The following is a 21,919-nucleotide window of genomic DNA, read 5'->3' on the forward strand; positions in this document are numbered from 1 at the left end:
TGAGCCTGCTCGGAGGGCGGGGCCGTGCGCGCTCAGTGCTTCAGAGCAGTGCATCCTCAGCCCGTCACAATTCTCCATATCCCGGTGATCCTCTTTCCTGCGCTCGAGCTCCAGCAGTACTGCGCGCTTTTCATTTATTTTAAATATACAGATCGAATATGTTTTTCTCCTCCTCTGATGAATTTACTGAGATAATGTTAAACAGAAAACGAGCGGATTTTTGTTTGTAGCCGCGGGACAGGATCGGCGACACCAGGGCACACGGAGCGGAGAGGAGAGCGATTCTTCGGCTTATTATAACCATTGGACGTTATTCGACGGTACTTTGGATTACTTTGGTGCGCACTTTGTGACTGGGGTACACCACAGATAGTACTACAACAGTTTATCCGCTGTTTCCCTTCATGTCGCTTTCATTTAGTGCGTAATAAAAAGCCCTCTTTATTTTCGGTGAGCGGGCGAACACTTCTTTGCGCTTTGTGGACGACGGGAAACCAGAAACCTGTAGCAAAATAAAAGAACAGGACGCCTTTATTTCATTTCCAAACAATCACCTGAACTTATTTTTTATCTCTAGTTTTTTTTCTCCACTGAACTGGACTCAGACAAATCCAGGATCAAGATCAAGATGCACCGCAGCTGAACCCACGAGTCCTGGTGGTGAAATCGGACTGGACAGACCTCCAACCTCCTTGGTGCTGGACAGGAACTGAATCAAGATGACTCTCAGCGGTGCGATATTAAGCCTTCTCGCGTTGCTCGTCTTTCTCTCCGCCGGATCATCGGCTGCGACTCTGAGCGCTCGTAGAGGTGAGTTCAACTGCAAGGTGGAGGAAAGCAAAAAAGTCTGGGCACCAAGGTTGGAGCTCACTACTGACAGTCAAAGCTAAAGCGGGCATTAAGACACGGCTTTTTTCACACTATAAATGTGTCAGTGTGCGAGTAAAAACGGTGCACAGCATCTTTACTGATGATCATGATAACAGATATCAAAACAAGCACACCTGGGGCTCTGGCAGCACATGCAACTTTAGAGGAGTTTGCGTGCCCGTATAGAGCTGAAATAGTGCTCCACAAACGATTAGCGATTTGGCATTTTAAAAGCAAATCAGCCTTTACCACAAGTTCAGGTGTCTTTTGTGTTAACTTCTTCTCTGCGCTGTTGTTGTTTTTTTCTTTTGTTTTACGCACACAAAGCGATGCCAAAGCTCTGCCTTCTGCCTTTATTGTTGCTTGATAAATGGTGATACTGGGGAAGCAGGCAGGTGCCAGACTTGTTCTGCTCGCAGCCAACAACAAGTGCACGGACTGGGCAGAAACGCCAGGCTGTGTGCTGGTTGATCCAGACACGTATCGGCTTTGAAATTTAAAGGGACAGTTCAGTCAAATGAGCTTTCTGCTGGAGGGATTGCTGCTTGTAGGGAATTTGTCTTTTTCGTTCGCCCTCCTCTGGAGAAGCCAAAGGTCAGAATCAGCGGCTCTGTGAGCTGGTAATGATTCAGCATCTTCGCTGGGGGCGCCGCTTCAGCAGAGAGGATGAAGACGGGCAAACTCAGTTGGATGATCTGGGATATTACCCTGCTGCACAAGTGTAGTTTAAAAAAAATGACTGTAAAGTAGTGGCATTTTTTTTCTCCTTTCTTTTCAACTCTGTTTAGTTGGAAATATTTGAATTGAGAGAGCAATAATGCGAGGATAAAAGAGCCAGACAGATTTTGTATAGCTATAAGTCAGAGTGAACACAAGACAAGCCCGGGCTCTCTAACAAGCTCCCTCTTTGTGCTGTGACTGCCGGGGTCAGGAGCACAGACTTGCCAGCCTTTCTGTTCTCTAAAAAGCAACTGACAGTTTAAATGAAAAAAATAAAAATAAAAAAAAATGAGAGGAGACATCCATCACAACAAAATAAGAAGTCACAAAGAGCCATACTGTGTCCCTCCGGAGGCCGGATTGGTGCATGTGTGTGTGTGTGCTTATATCTTTTATATCTTTGTCCCTGTTGAATGTTTTCTCTTTGTTTACAGGTAATAAGTGCCTTTGCTATCTTCCTCCACTCCCCTTTTCAATATTTTATGCTTGCTTAAGCTCCTTTCGTACTCTATGTAGCACATGATGGTGTTTACACGCAGATGCAGTGAGGAGGAAAAGATTTAGAGGTTGCGTCACTCTGCCCGTTGACCATTAGCTGCCTGCACTTCAGTCACCTGACTGTGTTAATGGGCTTTAGCCCTGTGCTGCACTGTGCTGCAGCGCTTATTGTGCTTTAACCCTTTGTTTTTCCAGGTGTGATCAGCCCGCATCTAAATCCGTCCTCTTGACACGTCTTTGCTGTCGATCCGGGTTCCTTTGGCGGAATGAATGGAGTGCCTGTAACTTAGCTCCCTGGCTCTGTATTATTATGCAACTGTGGCCTGTGGCCTCACAACAAATCCAGTTGCATAGCTCTGATAGAGAGTGGGGAAGAGTGGGAAACAAGCCGATATGTTGCCCCACAGAGCAATGCGTCTGGTTTTCACAATAAAGCAGTTGTAGTTTAAGAAGTGCATCAATAACTCAAGTGTCTCTTCTGTTTTTTGGGCAGATCAGAAGCTTTGGAGACGAGATGCCAAGTGCAAACACGCAGGGCTTATGTCTTCATTAAAAACAACAACAGTGTTTTCGTTCAGAGAGCTGAAGTAGTTCCTGCCCTCTGGGTGTGTGTCTCTGTGCATGCTTCACTGTTTGGATGTGTGTTATGATGACAATGGGGGACTCTTATGTAAGACAGTGCTGTTGTTATGGAGCAACTTTTCAGGTGATGTGTGTTTGTCTTGAGCTAGATTTGCACGTACAGTAACATTTTAGCATGGCATCATCATGTCAGATGCTATTCTGCTAATAGACTGCAGATACTGACAGTCATTCAAAGCCAGCAGAGAATGAATCTCAGTGATTTTGGAGTCGTGGTGACTTTTCATATGGCGCCATCAGAAGGTCAGACGTTCCAGTATTTCAAGACTGCACTTTATGCGAACAGACAGGCAGACAGTCATGCCTCACATTATCCAACTGTCTTGTGAAAAATGCTCTTTTCTGCCTTCCTCGTTGTAGTTATGATGAATCTGTTTTTACGGCGCTTGTTGGATGTGTTTATCAGCTGGTGCTGTGGTTAATTAGACTGATGTGGGACTGTAGCAGTTCTCTGGGTAAGTGTTGAGGGAAAAGTCATAAAACTGCTCGGCTGAAATTACACGCTAAATAATGAAGTCACTGGGAGAATGTCGGATTTTAATTGCAAGAAATCACAAACAAGGCCGTGTAGGTGGTCATCATTTTCACTTTCACGAACAGATTTCGATTTTTTTTCTCTACACCCACCTTTCCATTGTGTTTATGTGTATATCCGCTGTGTGCGCTCCCCCTCTGCCAGCTCCAGTTGCGCTGGTCTAGCAGCACTTTTAATGCTCCTCACATGAATCTCATTAGGGTGTCGGCACACATGGGAAGGTCTCTCTCCCAGTGGTTTGGTGACTGTGTGGATCAGGGTCCGTTTACAGAGTGGGCTAGAAGAGTTTGGTCTAATTTGATGAGCTCGGTTAGTCGGATACTATGCAGGTATATAAGCGTTATGTTGCTAACAAGGCCACCCAGCGTCCACCTACTGTACCACCTGCTTGCCTCCCAAAAACTATACTTTTTCTTTGTTTATTGTAAACAGCAGCTTAACACAATCTCTTTTCAAACACTTTTCACTTCACTTGCCTTTAGTGATCAAAGATTTACTACTCGATTGTAGTTTTTTTGTTGCTGTTCCTTGGCTGGCGCTTACTTGCATGTGGAAAACATGGTTGGTACCATCATTTAATATTAAGTGTGTTTTTGGTTGGGAGATGGATGAGTGTGTGGTCATTGAAAACTGGTGTGGTCTGTGGACCTGTTGGCAGAAGGTCAGATTTTCAATGGATCTTGTTGATTAAAGGCTCTCCTTTCATTGTCTTTGCTCCAGTTGAACTAAACCGTGAAAGAGTTTGGATTTGAGAAAGGGGAAAAATGCAGTGCTGTGAAGGAAAGCAGTGCGCTTTGTACCAAAATTCAAAAGGTATAATATTTATATCCTGAATAACTTGTTTTGATTATAGTTGTAAGCCAGAATTTTAAAAATGCAGTTAATTGCCAAGCTCCATGTTGTATTTTACCTTCTGTGTATGTTAATAATTTAAAACAGAACATGTGTTGAAACTCATTTCATCTGACTTGCATTCATATGACTCACACTGTTACCAGGAAAATGATTCTAAAATTTCTCACTTGGAGGGCTTGGTAGGCTCAAAATTCTTGTTACTGCGGTATATCCATGTTAGAAAGATGCCTGGGGATTAGGCCAGGAAGAGAGGAACTACTAAACTAACTGAAGCAGGCTTTGCCTGTGAGGGTACATGTGGACTACAGTAGATTATGTGTTTGTGTTGAGGATGCATTGTTAGTCTCCCACTGGGGAATGTAACGTGGTTTTGCAAAGACAAGAGAATGTCTTCTTTCTCATTCCCGTATCCCATTGTCTGTTTCTCCGTCATTCATTGTCTGCCCTTCATCCCTCTCCTTCGTGGTAGTGAAGCTGATGGGGCCTGATGCAGTTGAGTGGTACCATGGGAGTGGAGAATGGCATCGGAAATGCTTTTAGCGCTTCTCTCAGTTTGGTCTGATAAGCTCTCGCCTCGGCTATAGCTTGAGTGCAGAGGAGGGGAAAGCTGTTGCGTTTTAAAGTTTGCCTTCCAGTCTCTCGTTGGCTTCATCAGAAACACCTCCTCCTGACGCAAAGCTGATTTCTTTTTTCGTTTTATTCATATGTAGCAATTTGATATTCAAATCTTAAGATCTTCTCTTTTTTCAACACGTTCTCACTCCCAAAGCGTAGCATTTTACGCCAGGTGACAAATTGTCGATATATTACACTTACGGGCACCCAACATGTCCCTAGGTTACGAGATCGGAAAGATGAGGAAACATGAGAACCGTTAGGAATGAATCCACACATGTACTTTCGTTTTAATTAGTGTTTTCCAAAGCGATTTAACGTCATTAAAGGTTAGGGATAAGGTTAGGGTTAGGCCTGGAATACACGGCTAGAATGTGTATTACCACAGGAGCGTCATTCTACTGGATTTCATCTATAACCCGGTGCGTAGCATAAGAGCGCGGACGGTCACCTTTCGCGTTCCTCAGGAATGCCACGGGACTTGACAAATCTTCATTATATCAAGCTTCAGGAGTTAGAACAGACTGCTTTTTCTCCCCATTTCCCCATAATTTGTTTCTTCCAGTCACTTTTCTTTTTCCTGTTATCTTCTAAATTCTCAAAAGACCTTAAGCTAACGCTAAAGCTAAGCCTTAAGCTAAGCTAAAGCTAGCTGACTCGCACACCTACATGGATTTTTCTATAAAGTTAGTGTAAAATATTTGTCCAAAAAATGGCAAATCAGTTGAAATGAAACCAAAATTTGCTACACACGAAGGGAAGAAAGGGAGTCAAAGAAGGGAGGAGAAGATGGATAAATTCTCATTGACCGTTAGCCACCTACAGCAAATACTCTCTCACTCCTTCTTGCTGTCGTCACTAAAGTTCATTAGCTTCTCATACGCTCTGACTTATAAAGCGTCCTCTATAAAGCCCAGACATTTCAATTCTGAGAATTACGTTAGCTGCGCTCACGCACTTGTTTGTCAATGGTCAGCCCACACAGTCGCGCCTTGACTGGACTCTGTCAGAGCAAAGGTCAAACCAAGTCAGATGTCAGAAGCCACGCACACACACACACACTGTCTCTCTTTCACACACACATGCATAGTTGACACAAGCAGATTTGTAGGATTACCAAGAGGATTTAATGATTGGAATTCTTTTCACTGCCCTAATTCTGCACCGCCTTTTTTCAGTATAGCTGTCCCCACTCAGTTTGATCGCCATTACCAGGTTAAACTACACGTCACCTGTAGGTTACTGCATAGGCGGATCGGTGGAGTTCTCCATCTTTCATTCATTCCTACCTTCTGCATTCTTCTCACTCCCTCGCTAATGGAAATCCTGCAAAAAGTGCTGTGTCATAATGTAAAAGCCTGCTTTCTTTTCTTTCTGTCTTTTTTTTTAAGCTGTTGAATATTCTGGAGTTAAAGTCCTGGCGGGTTTAGCAGAGAGAGCATTAGCGTGTATTACCTTCGCAGGGCTTTAGAAGAAGTGACGGCCGCATACAGCTCAAGCATATATCATCAACTCATTGGGATTCACACCCGCTTTCCTTCCTCATCTCCTGCCTCTCTAGCCCTCTGTTGCGTGAAAATCCCATCTGATAGAAAGCAATCCGAAACCAATTATAATGCACTGCGAACAGTTTTCAGCGTTTAAACTGAGAGGGTACAGTTAAGCCGTGGATTTAAAAATTTCTATCGCTTGTTCTTTTGTAAATTCTAGAAGCCTTTAAAACATTTTCATCAAATCTAGGTGACCCTGTCATGCTTTGTGTTTCCTGTCTGTGAATATTGCTGACTATCATCAGTGGTACAAATCAGAAGGGATTGTTTTGGCCACCGACTCAAGGTGAAGTGAAAGGGAGCGAGAAAGGACAGTTGGATTTTCGTGTAATGAACCGAGGAAAAAATAAGAGCTGAAGAGCATGAAAAAAAGAGGAGGTGGAAAGAGGTCAGAGCATTTAAAGTGGGTCTGAGTAGCTCGTGGAAAAGAGATAGAAACTAATAGATATTGATGAAATGAAGCAAAGACAGAGTAATTGATCTGTCTGATTCGGGACAAACCAACCAGACAGCGAGGACATAACGGGTGTCACAGGATTTGAGGCAAGGTCAGAGGTCGTGCAGGGTGACCTTGCTCAGGTTCAGACACTGCATCCACTTAACCTGTTAGCATCTTTGCGACCACACGCGCTCTGCTGCAGTCGTAATGAGAGGTTCCTCAGAGATTTGGCGGCTGTTTACTCAAACTGATTGGAAGTCCTGAACCAACAAAAGTCATCGGTCAACTGATCCGTCGGTCTGCTGGCTCGTCTCTCTCTGTTTCGGGGTGTTTCAGGTCAGTGCGTGCTTCCATTAGTGGATGGAATGTGAAGGCACGCTCCATTTATTTGCCTCTCACACACTTTTTGGTAATTGATTCATGATTGAATGAGTGATTGGATAAGCTTCTTACGTGCTGAAGTCAAATGGCCTTATTGTGTCTGTGTGTGTGTGTCTGTGTGTTTGCTGTGTTGTTCTGTGTCAGCACTAAGGCAAAAGGTGGGAGTTTATTAGGATGAGGAAGGAAAGGCACACAGACACATCTCCCTCTTTCTTTCCTCTCATGAGCACAATACTTCACTTCCTTGAGCCTTTTCCTGCTTCCCATACTCACACACGCACGCTCGCGTCATCTCGCCAGGTTTGTTTCGGGGCTTTCGATGCCCGCATGCCACCTGCGACTTTGTTTGCGAAGCCAAAATCAAATAAAACGCCACATGAACACCATGTTCTTCTCATAGTGTTTGTCAGAAGTTGGGCTAAAAGGTGGACATGTTAAACTCCCCACATCAGCGCTGCAGTGAACAGTCAGCTTTTTCCACTTTTGTGCCTGTTGGCATTTTTTACTCTCGGTGACAGCTGGAAGCTGGAAAAAGCCATCGTGTGCGGACTGCTGAGTTTGAGCACAGAAGAAATGTTTAGTAAATACTGCTTTCTCCTGGCACCGATGCTTCTGCTTATATTCTGTCAGATTTAAAAAAACAATTAAGTAGTTATGGCACAAAGTGACATCCCTCAGATTATTAAGTAGAATATTAATTTGTTAATGGGGCTTTATGTCTGTGTGGGCAGACAAGCTTTTATCATTAATAAGTTACTCCTCTGAAAAATTAATAAATTATCCATGCAATCAGCTGCATTTCAAGTGAGTCTCTCACCCTGTGGATGAACTCCAACTCCAACAATCTGGGACAGACTCTGGTGATGTTAGTGCTTGTTCTGCTCTGGAGAAAAATGACACCAATGAACCAGCTCTCCACCTGCTGCAGGTTCTGGTTAGATCAACCCTCCAGTTTGCAGTGGATCTCCAGAGCAGAAAGTCTAACATCGCCAGCTGCTGTCCAAGACGGAAAAGATGGGATCGGATCCTGGCTAAACATGAGATGGGAAGGGCTGTCAAAATAAGAGTGAGAGGATTGTGCATGTGTAATTCGATCGCAGGATGACTTTGTTCTCTCAGACTAACACAAAAAATAAAATGCTGAACGTGAATTTCTCTCTATTCTTAACACAGTTAATACACACTGGCGGCCCACCCATGCAATGTCTATGTGTGGGAGACACTGCAGAGGGAAATATACAGGCCTATATGGGTAGACCCTTTCAGACTTTCCCTTACTTTTTTCACACCTATTGATTTACTATTGTTATAAATGAGATGATAAACATGAACAGGGAACAGAGTTCACAGTTACAGTCCAGTTGCGATTGGTCAGTCCAGGCTGCTTGTGTGGGCTTCTTTCTCATACCACTTTGCAAATGCAAACGCAGGTTGTTGATAGTGAATACAACATTAAGGAAGTGGAACACCTCAGCTCAGTAATCTTTTGCTTTTCAGTAACAGACATCTCCCAAATCCATCTCCCATGCAAACACGGTGATGCAGCAGCATGATATTAGTCTCGCAGCAGAAGTTATGTGATTGTGCGAGCCTCGTGCAGTAGTGTGAACCCAGTTTAAGTCGGATCTGCAGGTACCAGAAATTGGTCTGTAAATTCAAGTCTTAAAGGGCACTTTAGGTCTACTGGGAAGCCAAGCTACATACTCCAGTGATAAAGGCCTGACAGTGCGTACTAGTTTAGTATCTAACCTGCTGCTCCTGTTTCCCAGAGGATTGCTTTTCAAATATTTACAATGTTCATCATGTGCTTAATTGTTTTATATTCCTTTTATATTCCAAACAGCACAGCGCAGAGCTTAACAGCAGAGCAGGCTTCCATCCCCCTGCTAAGTAATGTCAGAAATGTGACTCAAATATTCTCTAAAGTTCCAAATTATAATCACAATCTGTGTGAACAAGCTTTATAGTTGCCACGTGAGAAGAGTAAACAAATACACACAGTCTATTGGGCTCAGGAAGAAGAACCGGACCAACAGGTTGAACTCGAGACACTTCATTGCAACCAGTTCTCAGATCCTAAGCATGGATGGTATTTTACACGTAATTTACAGTTCAGTGAAGATTAGGAAAACACTCTTTGGTCTCTCTCTCTCTCTCACTCACACACACCACGGGGCGTTTGGCGGGTCATGCGGAGAAGGTTACTGCTCCTGCTATGATCAAGGTAACACACCAAGTCATAAAGTCAGTGCAGCGACTCCCGTCTGGCACACACACACTCGTAGCCTTCAAAGAGAAGCTGAGTAACAGCGTTCTAAATAAAAAGCGATAAGGCTGTCTCAGGCTGCTGTGTGTATCTGTGTGTGTGTGTGTGTGTGTGTGTGTGTGTGTGTGTGTAACAAACCGAGATATCTATTTCCTTTCTGTGAGTTAGGCTTGGGCTCCCTTTGGCAGACTAGCAAATTAAAGCACCTCTCTGCACTTCTTCTCTCTCATTCCTTTTGTGCATGTGTTTATATGCATGCGAGTGTGCGTGTGTCTTTTGGCAGCCTTGGTTGGCACACAACCATGAGGTCCATTTCATCCGCACACACACTCACTTACTCGCACAAAGATTGCTTGACAGTAAGGGCTACCCTGCTGTGCTACTTTGTGTTCATTGATTGATAGTGCCTTCCGCTGTGGGGAGTTTCTTCGGTATTATTTTATGTATGTGCGTGTGTGTTTGTGTGTGTGTTGGTCAGTTTCGAACAGACGTATCGACATAGTCTTGCTTCCTCTTTCTGATTTGTTGAGCTCCAGTTTAATTTTCATTCTTTTTATCAGCCCTTCTTCCTCTTTGGTATATTGACCTTCTGTCTCATTTGTTTTTTTATTTTGGTGTGTGTGTGTGTGAAAGGGAACTCCTGGCAGTTTTCCTTTCTGTTTGCTTCAGCCTGTTTCCTGCCATTTATGTTTCCCAGTGTTGCACTGCTTTGCTTAACAGCACACACACACACACACACACACACACACACACACACACACACACACACACACACACACACACACACACACACACACACACACACACACACATCTAAGTTGACTTTTTAGCACACACTGATATGAGTGTTATGTAAACATGTATGTCTGATGTCCCTTAAAAAGCCTTAAAAGTCACCAGGATTTGCTAGCAGTTTCAGTGTGTGTATATATATATATATATATATATGTGTGTGTGTGTACAAACTGCTCATTAAATCCCCCCTCCCTCCCCCAACCACAGCCTCTCCTCTTTTCCTCCTGCGTCCCATATACCTCCCCCTGGTCTCCCTCCTCTGTTCTCTTTTTTGTGGTTTGTTTTAATTGGAATCTGAGGTGGTAATTACAAGGAAGGCGGTAGAGGAGGAGGAAGAAGGAAGCAGGGTCGGGGAGGGGCGGTTAAGAAAGAGGGACAATGAGGAGTAGGAGGTAAGGAAAGGATCTGTATGAAAGAGGTGAGACTGGAGACAACGTTCAAGAGAAGTAGTTGTTGAGAACGGAGTGCTCGGTGTACTCTCAGATGACCGGGGGATTGTAAGGAGCTGCTTGTGCTTTAGTTGTCTCGCAGACTCAGGTAGTGTGTGGCCCAGCGCTTACACAGTTACTGCCACCATATTCACAAGTATCCACCAGAAGGGGCCCTGCTACTCCCCAACACTAAAGATCATAGCACTCAGCTCATTAGACATCCTTAAACACTGATCCACATGTGTACTCATAATGTTTGGACAAAGATTTAACATTAGCTAACTCAGCTAAAGACCTATGTGATCTGAAGTGAGTGAGTTAGGAATGTTCTTAAAAGACCCTACAAAACTCATTGTCACTGGTTTGCCTTTTTGAGCAACTCTCAGTCGTAATATAACAACAAAACTAATTTCTGCTCAATTCAATTTCAATTCAGTGTTATTTATAAAGCGCCAAATCACAACAACAGTCACCTCCAACTCCAACAATCAGACGACCCCCTATGAACAAGCATTTGGCAACAGTGGGAACGAAAAACTCCCTTTTAACATGAAGAAACCTCCAGCAGAGCCAGGGAGGGGCCACCATGTGCCGTGAGTGGTTGGGGTGTGGGGGTAGGGACGGAGGACAAACTAATGATTAATTGTAGAGTGACGTGTAAACACATAGAGCGTGAAAAGAGGTGAATGAAGATAAACACTCAGTGCATCATGGGAAGTCCCCAGCAGCCTAGGTCTATTGCAGTGTAGCTAACGGAGAGTGTTGCTGCAGTATTTTGGATCAACTGAAGGTTTTTAGGACATCCTGATAATAATAAGTTCTAATAGTTGAACCTAGAAGTAGCAAATGCATTAACTTATTTTTCAGCTTCACTCTGAGACAGGATGTTTTTAATTTTAGAGATACGGTGCAAATGTGGGTAACAACTCCAAGATTCCTCACAGTTTCACTGGAGGCCTAGATTAGGCCATCCAGAGTAAGCATCTGGTTCAACACCATGTTTCTAAGAGTTTTAGGGCCGCGCACAATAACCTCAGTTTTATCAGTCTTCAGTGATGCACAAGGCTCGAGGCGCTTCTAAACATTAAACTTTTGTGTAATTCACTACCAACGTCTGACGCACATCCCCAATCAGGATGGCACCAAACACAGTAAACCTAAGCAACAAAGCTGCGCTTCAGTAGAAGGATAGCACAGTTTCCAGCTAAAGCACGCTGATTAAAAAGGGTTTGCTCAGCGTTTGTAGAAGCATTGGTTTTATTTCAAATTACTTAATAACCGTCAGCCAAGAGAACATGATGAGGTCTGGCAGGAAGTGGTGTGCGCCCTCTAAGCTGAGCTCAGGCATCAGGTGTAGCCAATCAGCGATCAAGCCCAGGCAACACTGGAGAGAAAGGGTTGTCGAGGAGCATAACAGTGATGCAGATAAATGAGTGAGGATTACAATCCTTTTTTTTTTTTTTTTTTACAAATGTAAGGTGGTCTGTAGGCTCAAAGTGCACTTGTGCTTTTGCTTAAGTCTCTTCTGCATAGTTTGGTCTTTTCCCAAGACTGTTATGTTATGCATATTCTTGGTATCTCATTGAATCAACTGATCATTGAATCAGCTGGGTTACAATCTTCACATCTCATCCAGTCTTACTCAGTTTAGATTTGGCCCACTTTAGGATGCGCTCCTATATTATATTACGGTCAAATATTTTTTTGGCAAAAACATTTTTAGTGTAAATATTCAAAAGAGAATTCATGCGATTTTTATTTCATGTGCTCGAACTGAGCGTCTGACCATGCGCCTCGTGGAGAAGAGCTGACAGCTAAAAGAGCTCCTTCACATCCTGAACATCTGGGTGCAGATCTGTTTCGGGGAACAATCCAACCACTCGTGGCTAAAGCTCTGCATCCACATCTCTGTGGAGAAGCAGGAGCCAATGCTCCACAAAAAGCCCTAATGAAGATGTAAAGTCCTCTTTGTCATATGTTCACATGTCAGGGCAGCTACTGCAGCCAGTTCACAGTGAAACAAGATATTGGCAACATTTACAGACTAGTGTAAACAGGCAAGCCAAAAAAATCCCATTAGAGCACTAAGGTTTTTCTGTGTGACTGTAGCAGTATGTGTACACACACATGTAACCACTATAACACACATCTCTCCCTCGTGCTATTAAAATCAAGTTCTCACAACTGTTTTGTCGTGTTTCTTTGTCTTTCCATTTTCTCAAAGCACACACTGGCTTCTGGATTTCTTGGAGCTTTAAATGTGTCGCCCATGTTTCCCTTTGTTGGATTCATGAAAAACTTTTGTTTAACCACGTGTGTGAGCCCCTCCCTCCCTCTCTCTCTTTGTATGTGTTTTTCCTGGTGCAAGGTAGAAATGCTGAAGGCCTCAGCATTTTGCTTTCCTGCAGGGAGTAACCTGCGTTAAATGAGATACAGTAGCTGCCCCTCCTCTCCTGCTGTCTGGGACACACACACACACACACTCACATTGCACACAACATTGTTGAAAGCCAGCCGTGCTGTAAGGATACATTAATGCTGATCCACATTATCATAATTGAGGTGTCTGCTGAGCCTGTTTGTGTAGTTTGTGTGTGTGTGGTGGGGTCCGGGGGGAATATAGAAAGAGAGAGGGTCTTTAGTGCCAGACAGACACCATACTTTCATCTTTTAGCTTAACATTACAATAGACGACAGGCTCTTCCAAAAAATGTATGTGTGTGTGCGTAATATCACTCATGCTGGAAAAGCCTCATATAAGCCATATCACACTGATCTATAAAGCATGCTGGCATTGCAGAGCACAACATAGGGGCATATAAACATAGGTGATGGCATCATAGTAAGCGCACTTTATCCAGGCCTTTGTTTTGATGAAGTGAGCACAGATTAAAACTCAGATAGTCCCCACACAAAGACAGTAACGCCATTGTTTGCTCAAAATGTTCAATATTTAACCTGCCTTAAGTTTTAATGTAGTGAATCTGTTGAGACAGCACCACACAACCTCCATTATGAAACAGCGGGTTACCGACCTGATCATGATTTAAAGTTTTAATTAAAAGTTTTCGATGACATCACACCTCAGCGTGTGCAGTCAGATGGCGGCACGACATCGCAGCGGCCTCCATCTCGGCAGATCTCATCAGCTTAAGTGCTTTTATGTAACGGCTTCCTCATCCACGTGGAACAGAATAGAAATGAGAGCGCAGCGGCCCTGATTAGATTAATGACATTGCTGCTTGATGTGGCGCAGAGACCTAACAAATGCATGCACGTGAAAGCTGCTAGCACAATTACAAAAAAATGGCCAAAATAAAGAAAATTGAATTTGATAATCTGTTAGATGGACTTGCCAACCTTGATGTCATCTGCAGGTTTGTTGAGTCGTTATTTGAAGCAAGACCTTTTGGCCGTTACCTCCATCCATCCATCCATCCATCCATCCATTCATTCATTCATCCGTCCGTCCGTCCGTCCGTCCGTCCGTCCATCTGTCCATCCATCTATCTGTCCATCCATCCGTCCATCCATCCATCTGTCCATCCATCCATCCGTCCATTCCGTTCAATTTTTTTAGCCACTCATTCAATATATATAATACTTCTGAGAGTCAAATGTTACAAAAAAAATATGACCATCATACTGTAATAAATAGGTCTTAAAACCTGCGATTGAAACCATCGACTGTTTCCGTGGTCATAAATTAAGGGAAAAATATAGAGAAGCAGAGAATTTTTCCATTGTTTTCCATACAAGCAGACTTGTTATTGCAGTTGGAGGAGTTGCCCCCTGCTGGCTGCTAGTGCATGAAGTCCACATTGTTTCTAACTTTGGTTTTGACTTTGGTGTGTCTGCCTGGATTATTAGGTGGCCAAACTAAACATTTTAAGACCTCACATTGAACTTTGGAAGGGACAATGCTCTGCTCTTTTATATAACTCGATTATGTCATTGACAAGGAGGGCAATCAAGAAATTAAAAGTATAACCTGCTTTTTCTGCACCAGTTTAAATATTTGCTTATGCCTCTGTAATTACCTTTTAGTAGATGAACGAGTAGAGGACAGCTTTATCTTCTTGTTCACTGTTTACTGACCTCACATACTGAGACCTTTGTCGTCTTAACGCAAGCACAACGTAAAGGTAAACGAATGCAGGGGAAATCTGTTAATGAGACTGTCTGTGTGCTAACGTGTGAGGACTGGTTAGTGCACTAATAGGGAATTTAAAGCAAACACTGTAATCATAGACTCAGAGGTGAAGTGGACTTATCCCACCAAACATATGGGTCAGGTCAAAGCCTTTATGTGTGTGTGTGTGTGTTTGTGCTTAAGAGGGAATTTAGGGCTAATAAGCTTGTGGTTTGGTATCTAAGGTGAATCACTTTGATAATTAATTGCAAGGCTTAAGTGTTTTCGTGCTTATGTTGATTACATTATGCAGCTCCTAGTTGCTTTGTGCAAGATTGGCAGGATGTTAAGGCACTACTTACGATTATCTCATCACACCCATGTGTGTCCTGTTGTCATGGAAGAACACAGAAGGCTTTGTTTTGGCAGAAGCGGCAGTGCTTATAAGCTGAGTCTATGGTAGAACAGGTGACCTATTTACACATATGTGGCCGGAGCTGCTAAAATCAGACGTGATAAGAGTATTTGTGTTATTTGCCTCATGTTTTCAGTGTCCAGTGAGTGATTAATGCCATTAATGGCTTATTCACAAACCCAGGAAACCATTACGTACCTACCTGTGTCAACAGTCTTCTCGGTACTAAATAATGACTGCGCCATGCACTGTACTGTGCTGCGTAACAGGATTTTGCAAGCTCCATAACATCCCATTACTTTGCACAGATACCAGCAGTGCAGCAGTGTTGCACATGCTACGCTTCGGCAGATAGAAAGGATTTGTGAATGTAGAAGCGAAGTTAGCAGAGATCAGTCTTTGCCTGTGAAGAAAATCGTGGATATAATAATAAAACTGGAGGAATATTATGGAGAAACTATGATTTATGGAATGAGCTCATGAGTTGTTTTATGGGCTTACTGCACTTAAATAGTTACAGTTCATTACAAAGTAAAGAATTACATGCAAATTACACGCACTCAGACTCTGATAAATCTTTGTGGGGGACTTTGTCAGTGTGAGACACAGAAAAGCTCTAGTTCAAATTCCAAGTAACACTGGAGAATTTGTACATTCATGCACAACACGCTTTCCCATCATTTGGATGTATTAATTCAATTTTTCCTAAGTTTGCATTTTTTTCTTTGTCCATATGGGTGCATGTTTGTAGTGTCAAGTAAATGCATCGTCAGCTGACTTCACGCCAGCTCATGAGTCACCTTTATTGCACAAACAGCCTTACAAAATACACACATACTTGCAGCTTTGGTTTTAACAGCTGAACGTGAAGAGCAGGGCATGAAAAGAGTACTTTTAAAAGAGTAGGAGGAGTCCCATTTAAATAATAATAATAAATGTCACCTACAGTTCTATTTATAGTGAGAAGAGTTAAAGATGTGAACTAACATGGCAAGTGAAGGTTGACCGAGGACGTGTCAGGCCAGTTAGTAGCTTAGCAGGTATGTTTTGTACGTGGACATGGACATAATTGTTTTCAGCATAAGAACTGGAGCAAGACAAAACTACTCTTTTAAAGTAGATCACTTTAAAGCGTTAGGAAAATGAGTCCAGCTCCTTTCCCTTTAAGTGCTGGTTCTGTTTGTGTAGTATACACGTTCTAAGTCACGTTGAACACCATGGGCGTGTTTAGCTTTGTCAGCTGGACTGGTTTGCATTATGAACGAGTTGGGAATTTGCATGTCATCATTGTTGTGTTTCAAACAGAGCTGCCCTCTGAGATGCCGGGAAAGACGGCATATTCTTTTAACTATAAGATATTTATAGCTTCAGATGTTAAAGTTAGGTTGCTTTTTAAAGCTAAACTCTGTGCCTTTGCAGCAATAATAGGTAATAGAAAATGCTGCTTAGTGTCAGCTTTCGTGCATCTAAACTGTACTTATGTACTAATGTACTAATGTAAAAATGACACAGTAGCATAAAGTGTCTGTTATACAAAGGACTGGAATCATGATGCAAAGAACGACAAATTTGCAACAAGAGCAGAAAATGTGTATTTTTCTCTGCAGCAAGTTGTTTTTTTTAACAGGCTTATTTGCATTGTCAGCCAGAAAGACAGAATCTGTCTGACAAGTGAATTGACACCACAGTTCAACCACAACAGCCAGAAACATTCAGACGATGTAATGTTGCTATATTTTATCACGAAACAAGTCAGACGTTTCAGCTGTGTGAGCTCACTTTTGACATGCCTGAATTGGTTGGTGAAGTGGGTATTTGTGTATATGCCTGCATAAGAATCATACTTGCTCTATATTAAATATAGAGCATTTGTTTTAAGCTACTGAGTGACGAGCGAAGAACCCTAACAATGGACACCTGAATGCATTTAACCCTGACCTTTTTCTGTATATGTGGTATGCATCATGTATTTTTCCCCTCTGAATTGACACAATAATCAATGCTCATGTGTTTTTTGTATATATCTTTTGTCTTTCTGCTTCTTCTTATCGATGCATACGTGCGTATGGATGTGGGCTAGCTCATTGCTTGTTCCTAAGCCAGCTGACTCATTGCAGACCGTTCAGTGCTCCATTGCTGGACTTTAAGCCATCAAACACTGATAAACATGTCAAAAATTTGCACAGCTAATGTTATGAAAATAAATAAGAGAGGAACGCAGCCACACACATGCTTCATGTCAGACGCATGCAACTAACACACATCCTTATTAGAGCATAAGGCCCAGAATATTTATAGGTATCAAAACGATGTCATCAATTTCCACTTTTTAAAAATACAGTTTGGTATCCTCCTTTTTTTTTTCATTTGCACACATGCACATGCTGATTAGCAGGTTCCAGGGGAGCTAAAAGCCATTACACAGACAAAGATTTCCTTGTTAGGTCAAACACACAAACACACACTCACACACATACAGAGCGATCGTAGCATTTGCCAGGAATGAGCTAAGGTTCATTAATCTTGCTTGTCCTGGAGCAAACTGACCAAATTTAACCTCTCTCTCTCTTTCACACACACACACATAGAGAATATTCATGTATTTACACTTGCAAACATGCTGCTTATGCAGTTTATGTAGACTTGCATGTGCACAAACACACACGTGCACACACGCTGACAGACAGTCGCACCACTTTGAAGACCTTTTTTAAATTTTATTTTTCACATTGTTTCCTTCTTCCCTTTGTGTAAAGCTCCTCCCTCCAGGTGTGCACATACAGGTGCAACCACACGAATGCATGCCTGCATGTGCGGTAAATGAATTGACCGAGACTGGGTGGTGCAGCTCCATTGTTTGTTTGTTTTTTGTTCTTTTAGGTCACACACAATCTGTGAATGTTGTTGTCTTATGTAGTGTTTGCACTGCTCAAACAGAAGTCCCCAAAATACTCCAAATCAAACCTTACAAGTGATTGTTTTGGCGGTAAACAGGGATTTGACGGTGTGAAGCCGCTGCAGTGAAAAAAGCGGATTTGAGGCCTTCTGGTGATTATGAAAGCAGGGGTATATACGGTTAAAATAGATCCATCTTGTTGTCACTGCTGTTCAAAAATCTTTTCTTTGAACTGCAAACCAATATTCTGCTGTACTTTTAAAATCGGTTGGTGTTACATTACTACTGAGGTTTTAATATTTCAGTGATGCTTAAAACAACATTATGCAACTGTTTTCTTTTTCAAATAGCAGCATCAAAATAATTTAAACGTCCAAGAATATCTTTCTGAATGTCTTTTCTGGGAAAAACATGTACATGTTATAGCTCTATGTTATATATATAAAATTGGGTAATAATGTATCTCAGTATAAGGCTATTATCATGAAATAGAAATAATAACATTAGCATATGAAATCAAGTGACCAAGCAATAGGCTAGACTCAGTAAATCTTACTAGCTTTTAGCTGTTGGTTAGAGCTTTGCAAAACAGATGCTTGGTTAACCCTCATAGCGTTGGACAACCTAATGATATGATCTGACTTGTTTTGTCTGCTAATATTAAACTTGCTTGATTTCGGTCTATAGCAGCAAAGCTGGCAACCTGCTATTTGTTATCACAAACCAACTGAATCCATTTTGACAGCTAGCTAGCCCGCTAGCTAGAAGCTTAGAAGCTAACCTTCTAGCTAGCCCGCTAGCTAGAAGAGGTCATTGAGCTATTAAGATGGCTAGCTTTACTTAGCCAAATCTGCTTTGCTTAACTGCTATTAATACTTACAACAATACATACAGTACAAAAATGTCTTGTACAATACTTAGCATTAGATTTGTATTGTAAAAATGTGTATTTCATTACATTTTCTGACCTTGAATCAATATCTTACATTTTCATTATATAGGCCTAAATACAGTGTAAATTAGTTGGACACAACATGAAGTTTCTTGACATTAAAATTGCTCGTTTTATTTGAGATGTTGATATTCAAATGCGATATTGTACTTGTTGCATGGGGAATTGCACTGGTGCCGTATTTCAGGCAGTATGTAATGTCTCATTATCCTATCCTTACAATTTATGGCTTCAGAGGACCATAAGTTCACCACATGTTGCAGTTCCTTTGAATTTTGTTTTTGGCAGAGGAATTACCTGTGGGTTAGTTTAATCTGTAATAATGAACAATTCAATAACTAGATTTTGATATGGGCTCAAAATAAGCAGCAGTATTGTATTCTGTGCATTGGAATACACAACAAGGATGAAAGGAATCCTTATGGAAGAATTAGAACTATATCATCCAGGAGTGTGAGCATGGTGTAAAAAGGATGAAGTGAGGTGTTTCTAGGATTAGTGTCCTGTATGAGAGAGGATAAAAAGGGAGAAAAAACTGGAGAGAGGACAGACGGGCAGGAAATGAAAGTAAGAACGAGAGAAAGGGAGGATAGTATTTTTTAAGTAAAATTTGGATCAAGTCAGTGGAATAGATGATCCCTCTATCTCTGGGCACAACCAGAGATAGAGGGATCAGAGTGAGAGAAAAAATAGGAAGAGAGATAGAGAAGCTACAAGGAAATTTTCTCATCACTGGGAGAAAATGAAAGTGGATGGAAGGAGAGGAGAAAGATGAGAAACAAGGGCAGGAAGTCAAGACGAGCTGTCATGTCCTGTAGACTCATGGCAGCCTGAGAGGAGGAGAGATAAAAGGAGGAGTTTTTTCCTTTCCCTGTCTGTCTCTCCATATCACACTGTGTAACCCGCTCTGTCTCTCCCTTTGGGTTTAATCAGGCGGACAGTTGGTCCGAGCCGATCCGGGGGGGAGATTTATCATCACCGGGCATTAATCTGTGTGACAGGGGCTTATTAGATGAGAGCGACCACCCCTGCTGGCTTACACAGTGGATGGAGCCGGCCCTGACAGAGTGAGGTGGCCGAGGGGAAAGTCACACTGTGGGGAAGTCAAAAAAAAAAACCCTCCCCCCAAAGAGACGGTGATTTAACTTTAAGAAAGCGGGGAGGGATTTATTTTGGTTTGCTCTGATGAGAGGAACTGCTGTCTCTGTTTGGAAGGTCAGCATCAGTTATATGTGCACTGGAAGCTGGTGCTGTCCAATTCCATTTTTACTGCCGTGTGTGGTGCGTGCATGAATGACACAGAAACACACACGTAGTGCACGCTCTGTATGTGGATTGTACCAAACACATTTTGTTGTGTGTGTGTTTGTTTGCACACACTGTCCTTGTACACGAATGACTGATCTTTAGTGCTGATTACATAATGACACAGCAGCTCTCCAGAGTGTGTGTTTTCTGAGCAGCACAGGATCTCCTCAGGCAAAAGCAAAAGTTATGAGACTTATCCTTTCAATACTTTATACAGTCCTGGCAGCTTCTTCATCTTTTTTACCCACCTGCAATTTAGTGAGTCTCTTTAACTCATCTGGAGTTTTAGTGGTAGGGTTTTTGTCATTTGGGCAAAAAGCAGCTGAAAAGAACATATATCACCTGTGTGGTGATACTACACTGTGCTGACTCACAGTCCTTTGAGCTAACAAAGAGGTGCAGACTCATCAGACCAAAGACAAGATTAGCAGATCATTAATATACTTTAATAGATTTTGAAGGAGCTTATTTAATATTTTGAGGATTTAACTGTTTCTGTTTCAAGTACACAACAGTGTTTCCAAAAGAAATGCCACTAAATAAAAAAAAAAGATTGCACACGGTTTGTACTTGAACCATTTGAGAGTGTCAAAGCTATTTTGATAAATAATAGTTGCTTTGCACCAATAACACTGAGCCTCATGAGCATTAGGTACTGTTTTATTAAAAAAGGTCACATCAATTGCAAGCGGGCAGAATTAGAGTATAAGCAGAGCCTTTTTACCCTCTGAGGTCAAAGTCATCATATGTGCTAAGCCTAACCTTAATCCTACCCAGCACTTTGGGACAGCAGCACTAACCATTGCTTGCAAATAAAGTAAAACAAGTACCTGAATCCCAAATATCTATTCACACTGAAGCCAACATTTTTAAATTTTGTGTTGTTGTGTTGTAAATGTAAATGTCCAAAGTTATAACAAATCTTAAATGTCCAAATCCGAGAATTTGAGTAGAGGTCATTGAGGTGAATGGCTTAAAAAAATAGGTCCTGCAATATGTTTTATGGTGGGCTGTTAGGAGGAAACACAGTGAGGATGTTGGCACTGTAAAAGCAGCATTCCAGGAAAAGGCTCAAGCGAATGCACCTACCGTCTCCAGCTGCCTGTACATTGCGACTGTATCCAGAAAATATCTGTCTCCTTCTTTCTCTTCCTTCCTCATCTTGTTTCTTGGCACTACGAAAAGCTGGCATGTTGTGGCTGATGATTGACCCCCCCCCCAACCTGACCCAATTTTAGTCTTTCACAGCATACGTGCACGCGGATACACGCGGATGCTTTAGTGGAGTTGTAGAACAGGTCCTGCATATTTGTGTGACTGGCAGGAAAGAGTGTGGGGGCGGATAGTACCTGGGGATATGGGTTCTCCATAATAGCCTGAAGCCAAGTGTACAGTGCAGCATATATGTACGTGTTCTCTTTGTGATCATGCTTGTGTCTATTTTTCTTATGTGTTTGTTTTGACTATAAAATGGTCTAAAAATGGTTTAAAAAAGTGGGATTTTAAAAATACATATTTTCATTGTAAACTCTGTTCTCACATTCGTAGCTCGTTTGTACTACATATGTTCTTTTACACTCACGCTCTCTTTGCCCGGTAGATTTTGAGTGTATATTTGT

At 42.1% G+C, this 21,919-nt stretch overlaps 1 protein-coding gene across 1 annotated transcript in view; it reads left to right on the forward strand.

The window, feature by feature from the left end:
* The window catches only part of sema4f (sema domain, immunoglobulin domain (Ig), transmembrane domain (TM) and short cytoplasmic domain, (semaphorin) 4F), a 56,182-nt gene continuing 34,263 nt past the window's right edge, over positions 1-21,919 (forward strand). The window contains exon 1 of the mRNA XM_084924459.1: positions 1-810. Coding sequence (XP_084780585.1) covers positions 720-810 — 91 coding nt within the window. The 5' untranslated portion in view covers positions 1-719. The remainder of the gene's footprint in view (positions 811-21,919) is intronic.

This window comes from Perissodus microlepis, chromosome 3, assembly GCF_051167445.1.
Source record: "Perissodus microlepis isolate ML-2025 ecotype Zambia chromosome 3, ASM5116744v1, whole genome shotgun sequence".
NCBI classification, from domain to species: domain Eukaryota; kingdom Metazoa; phylum Chordata; class Actinopteri; order Cichliformes; family Cichlidae; genus Perissodus; species Perissodus microlepis.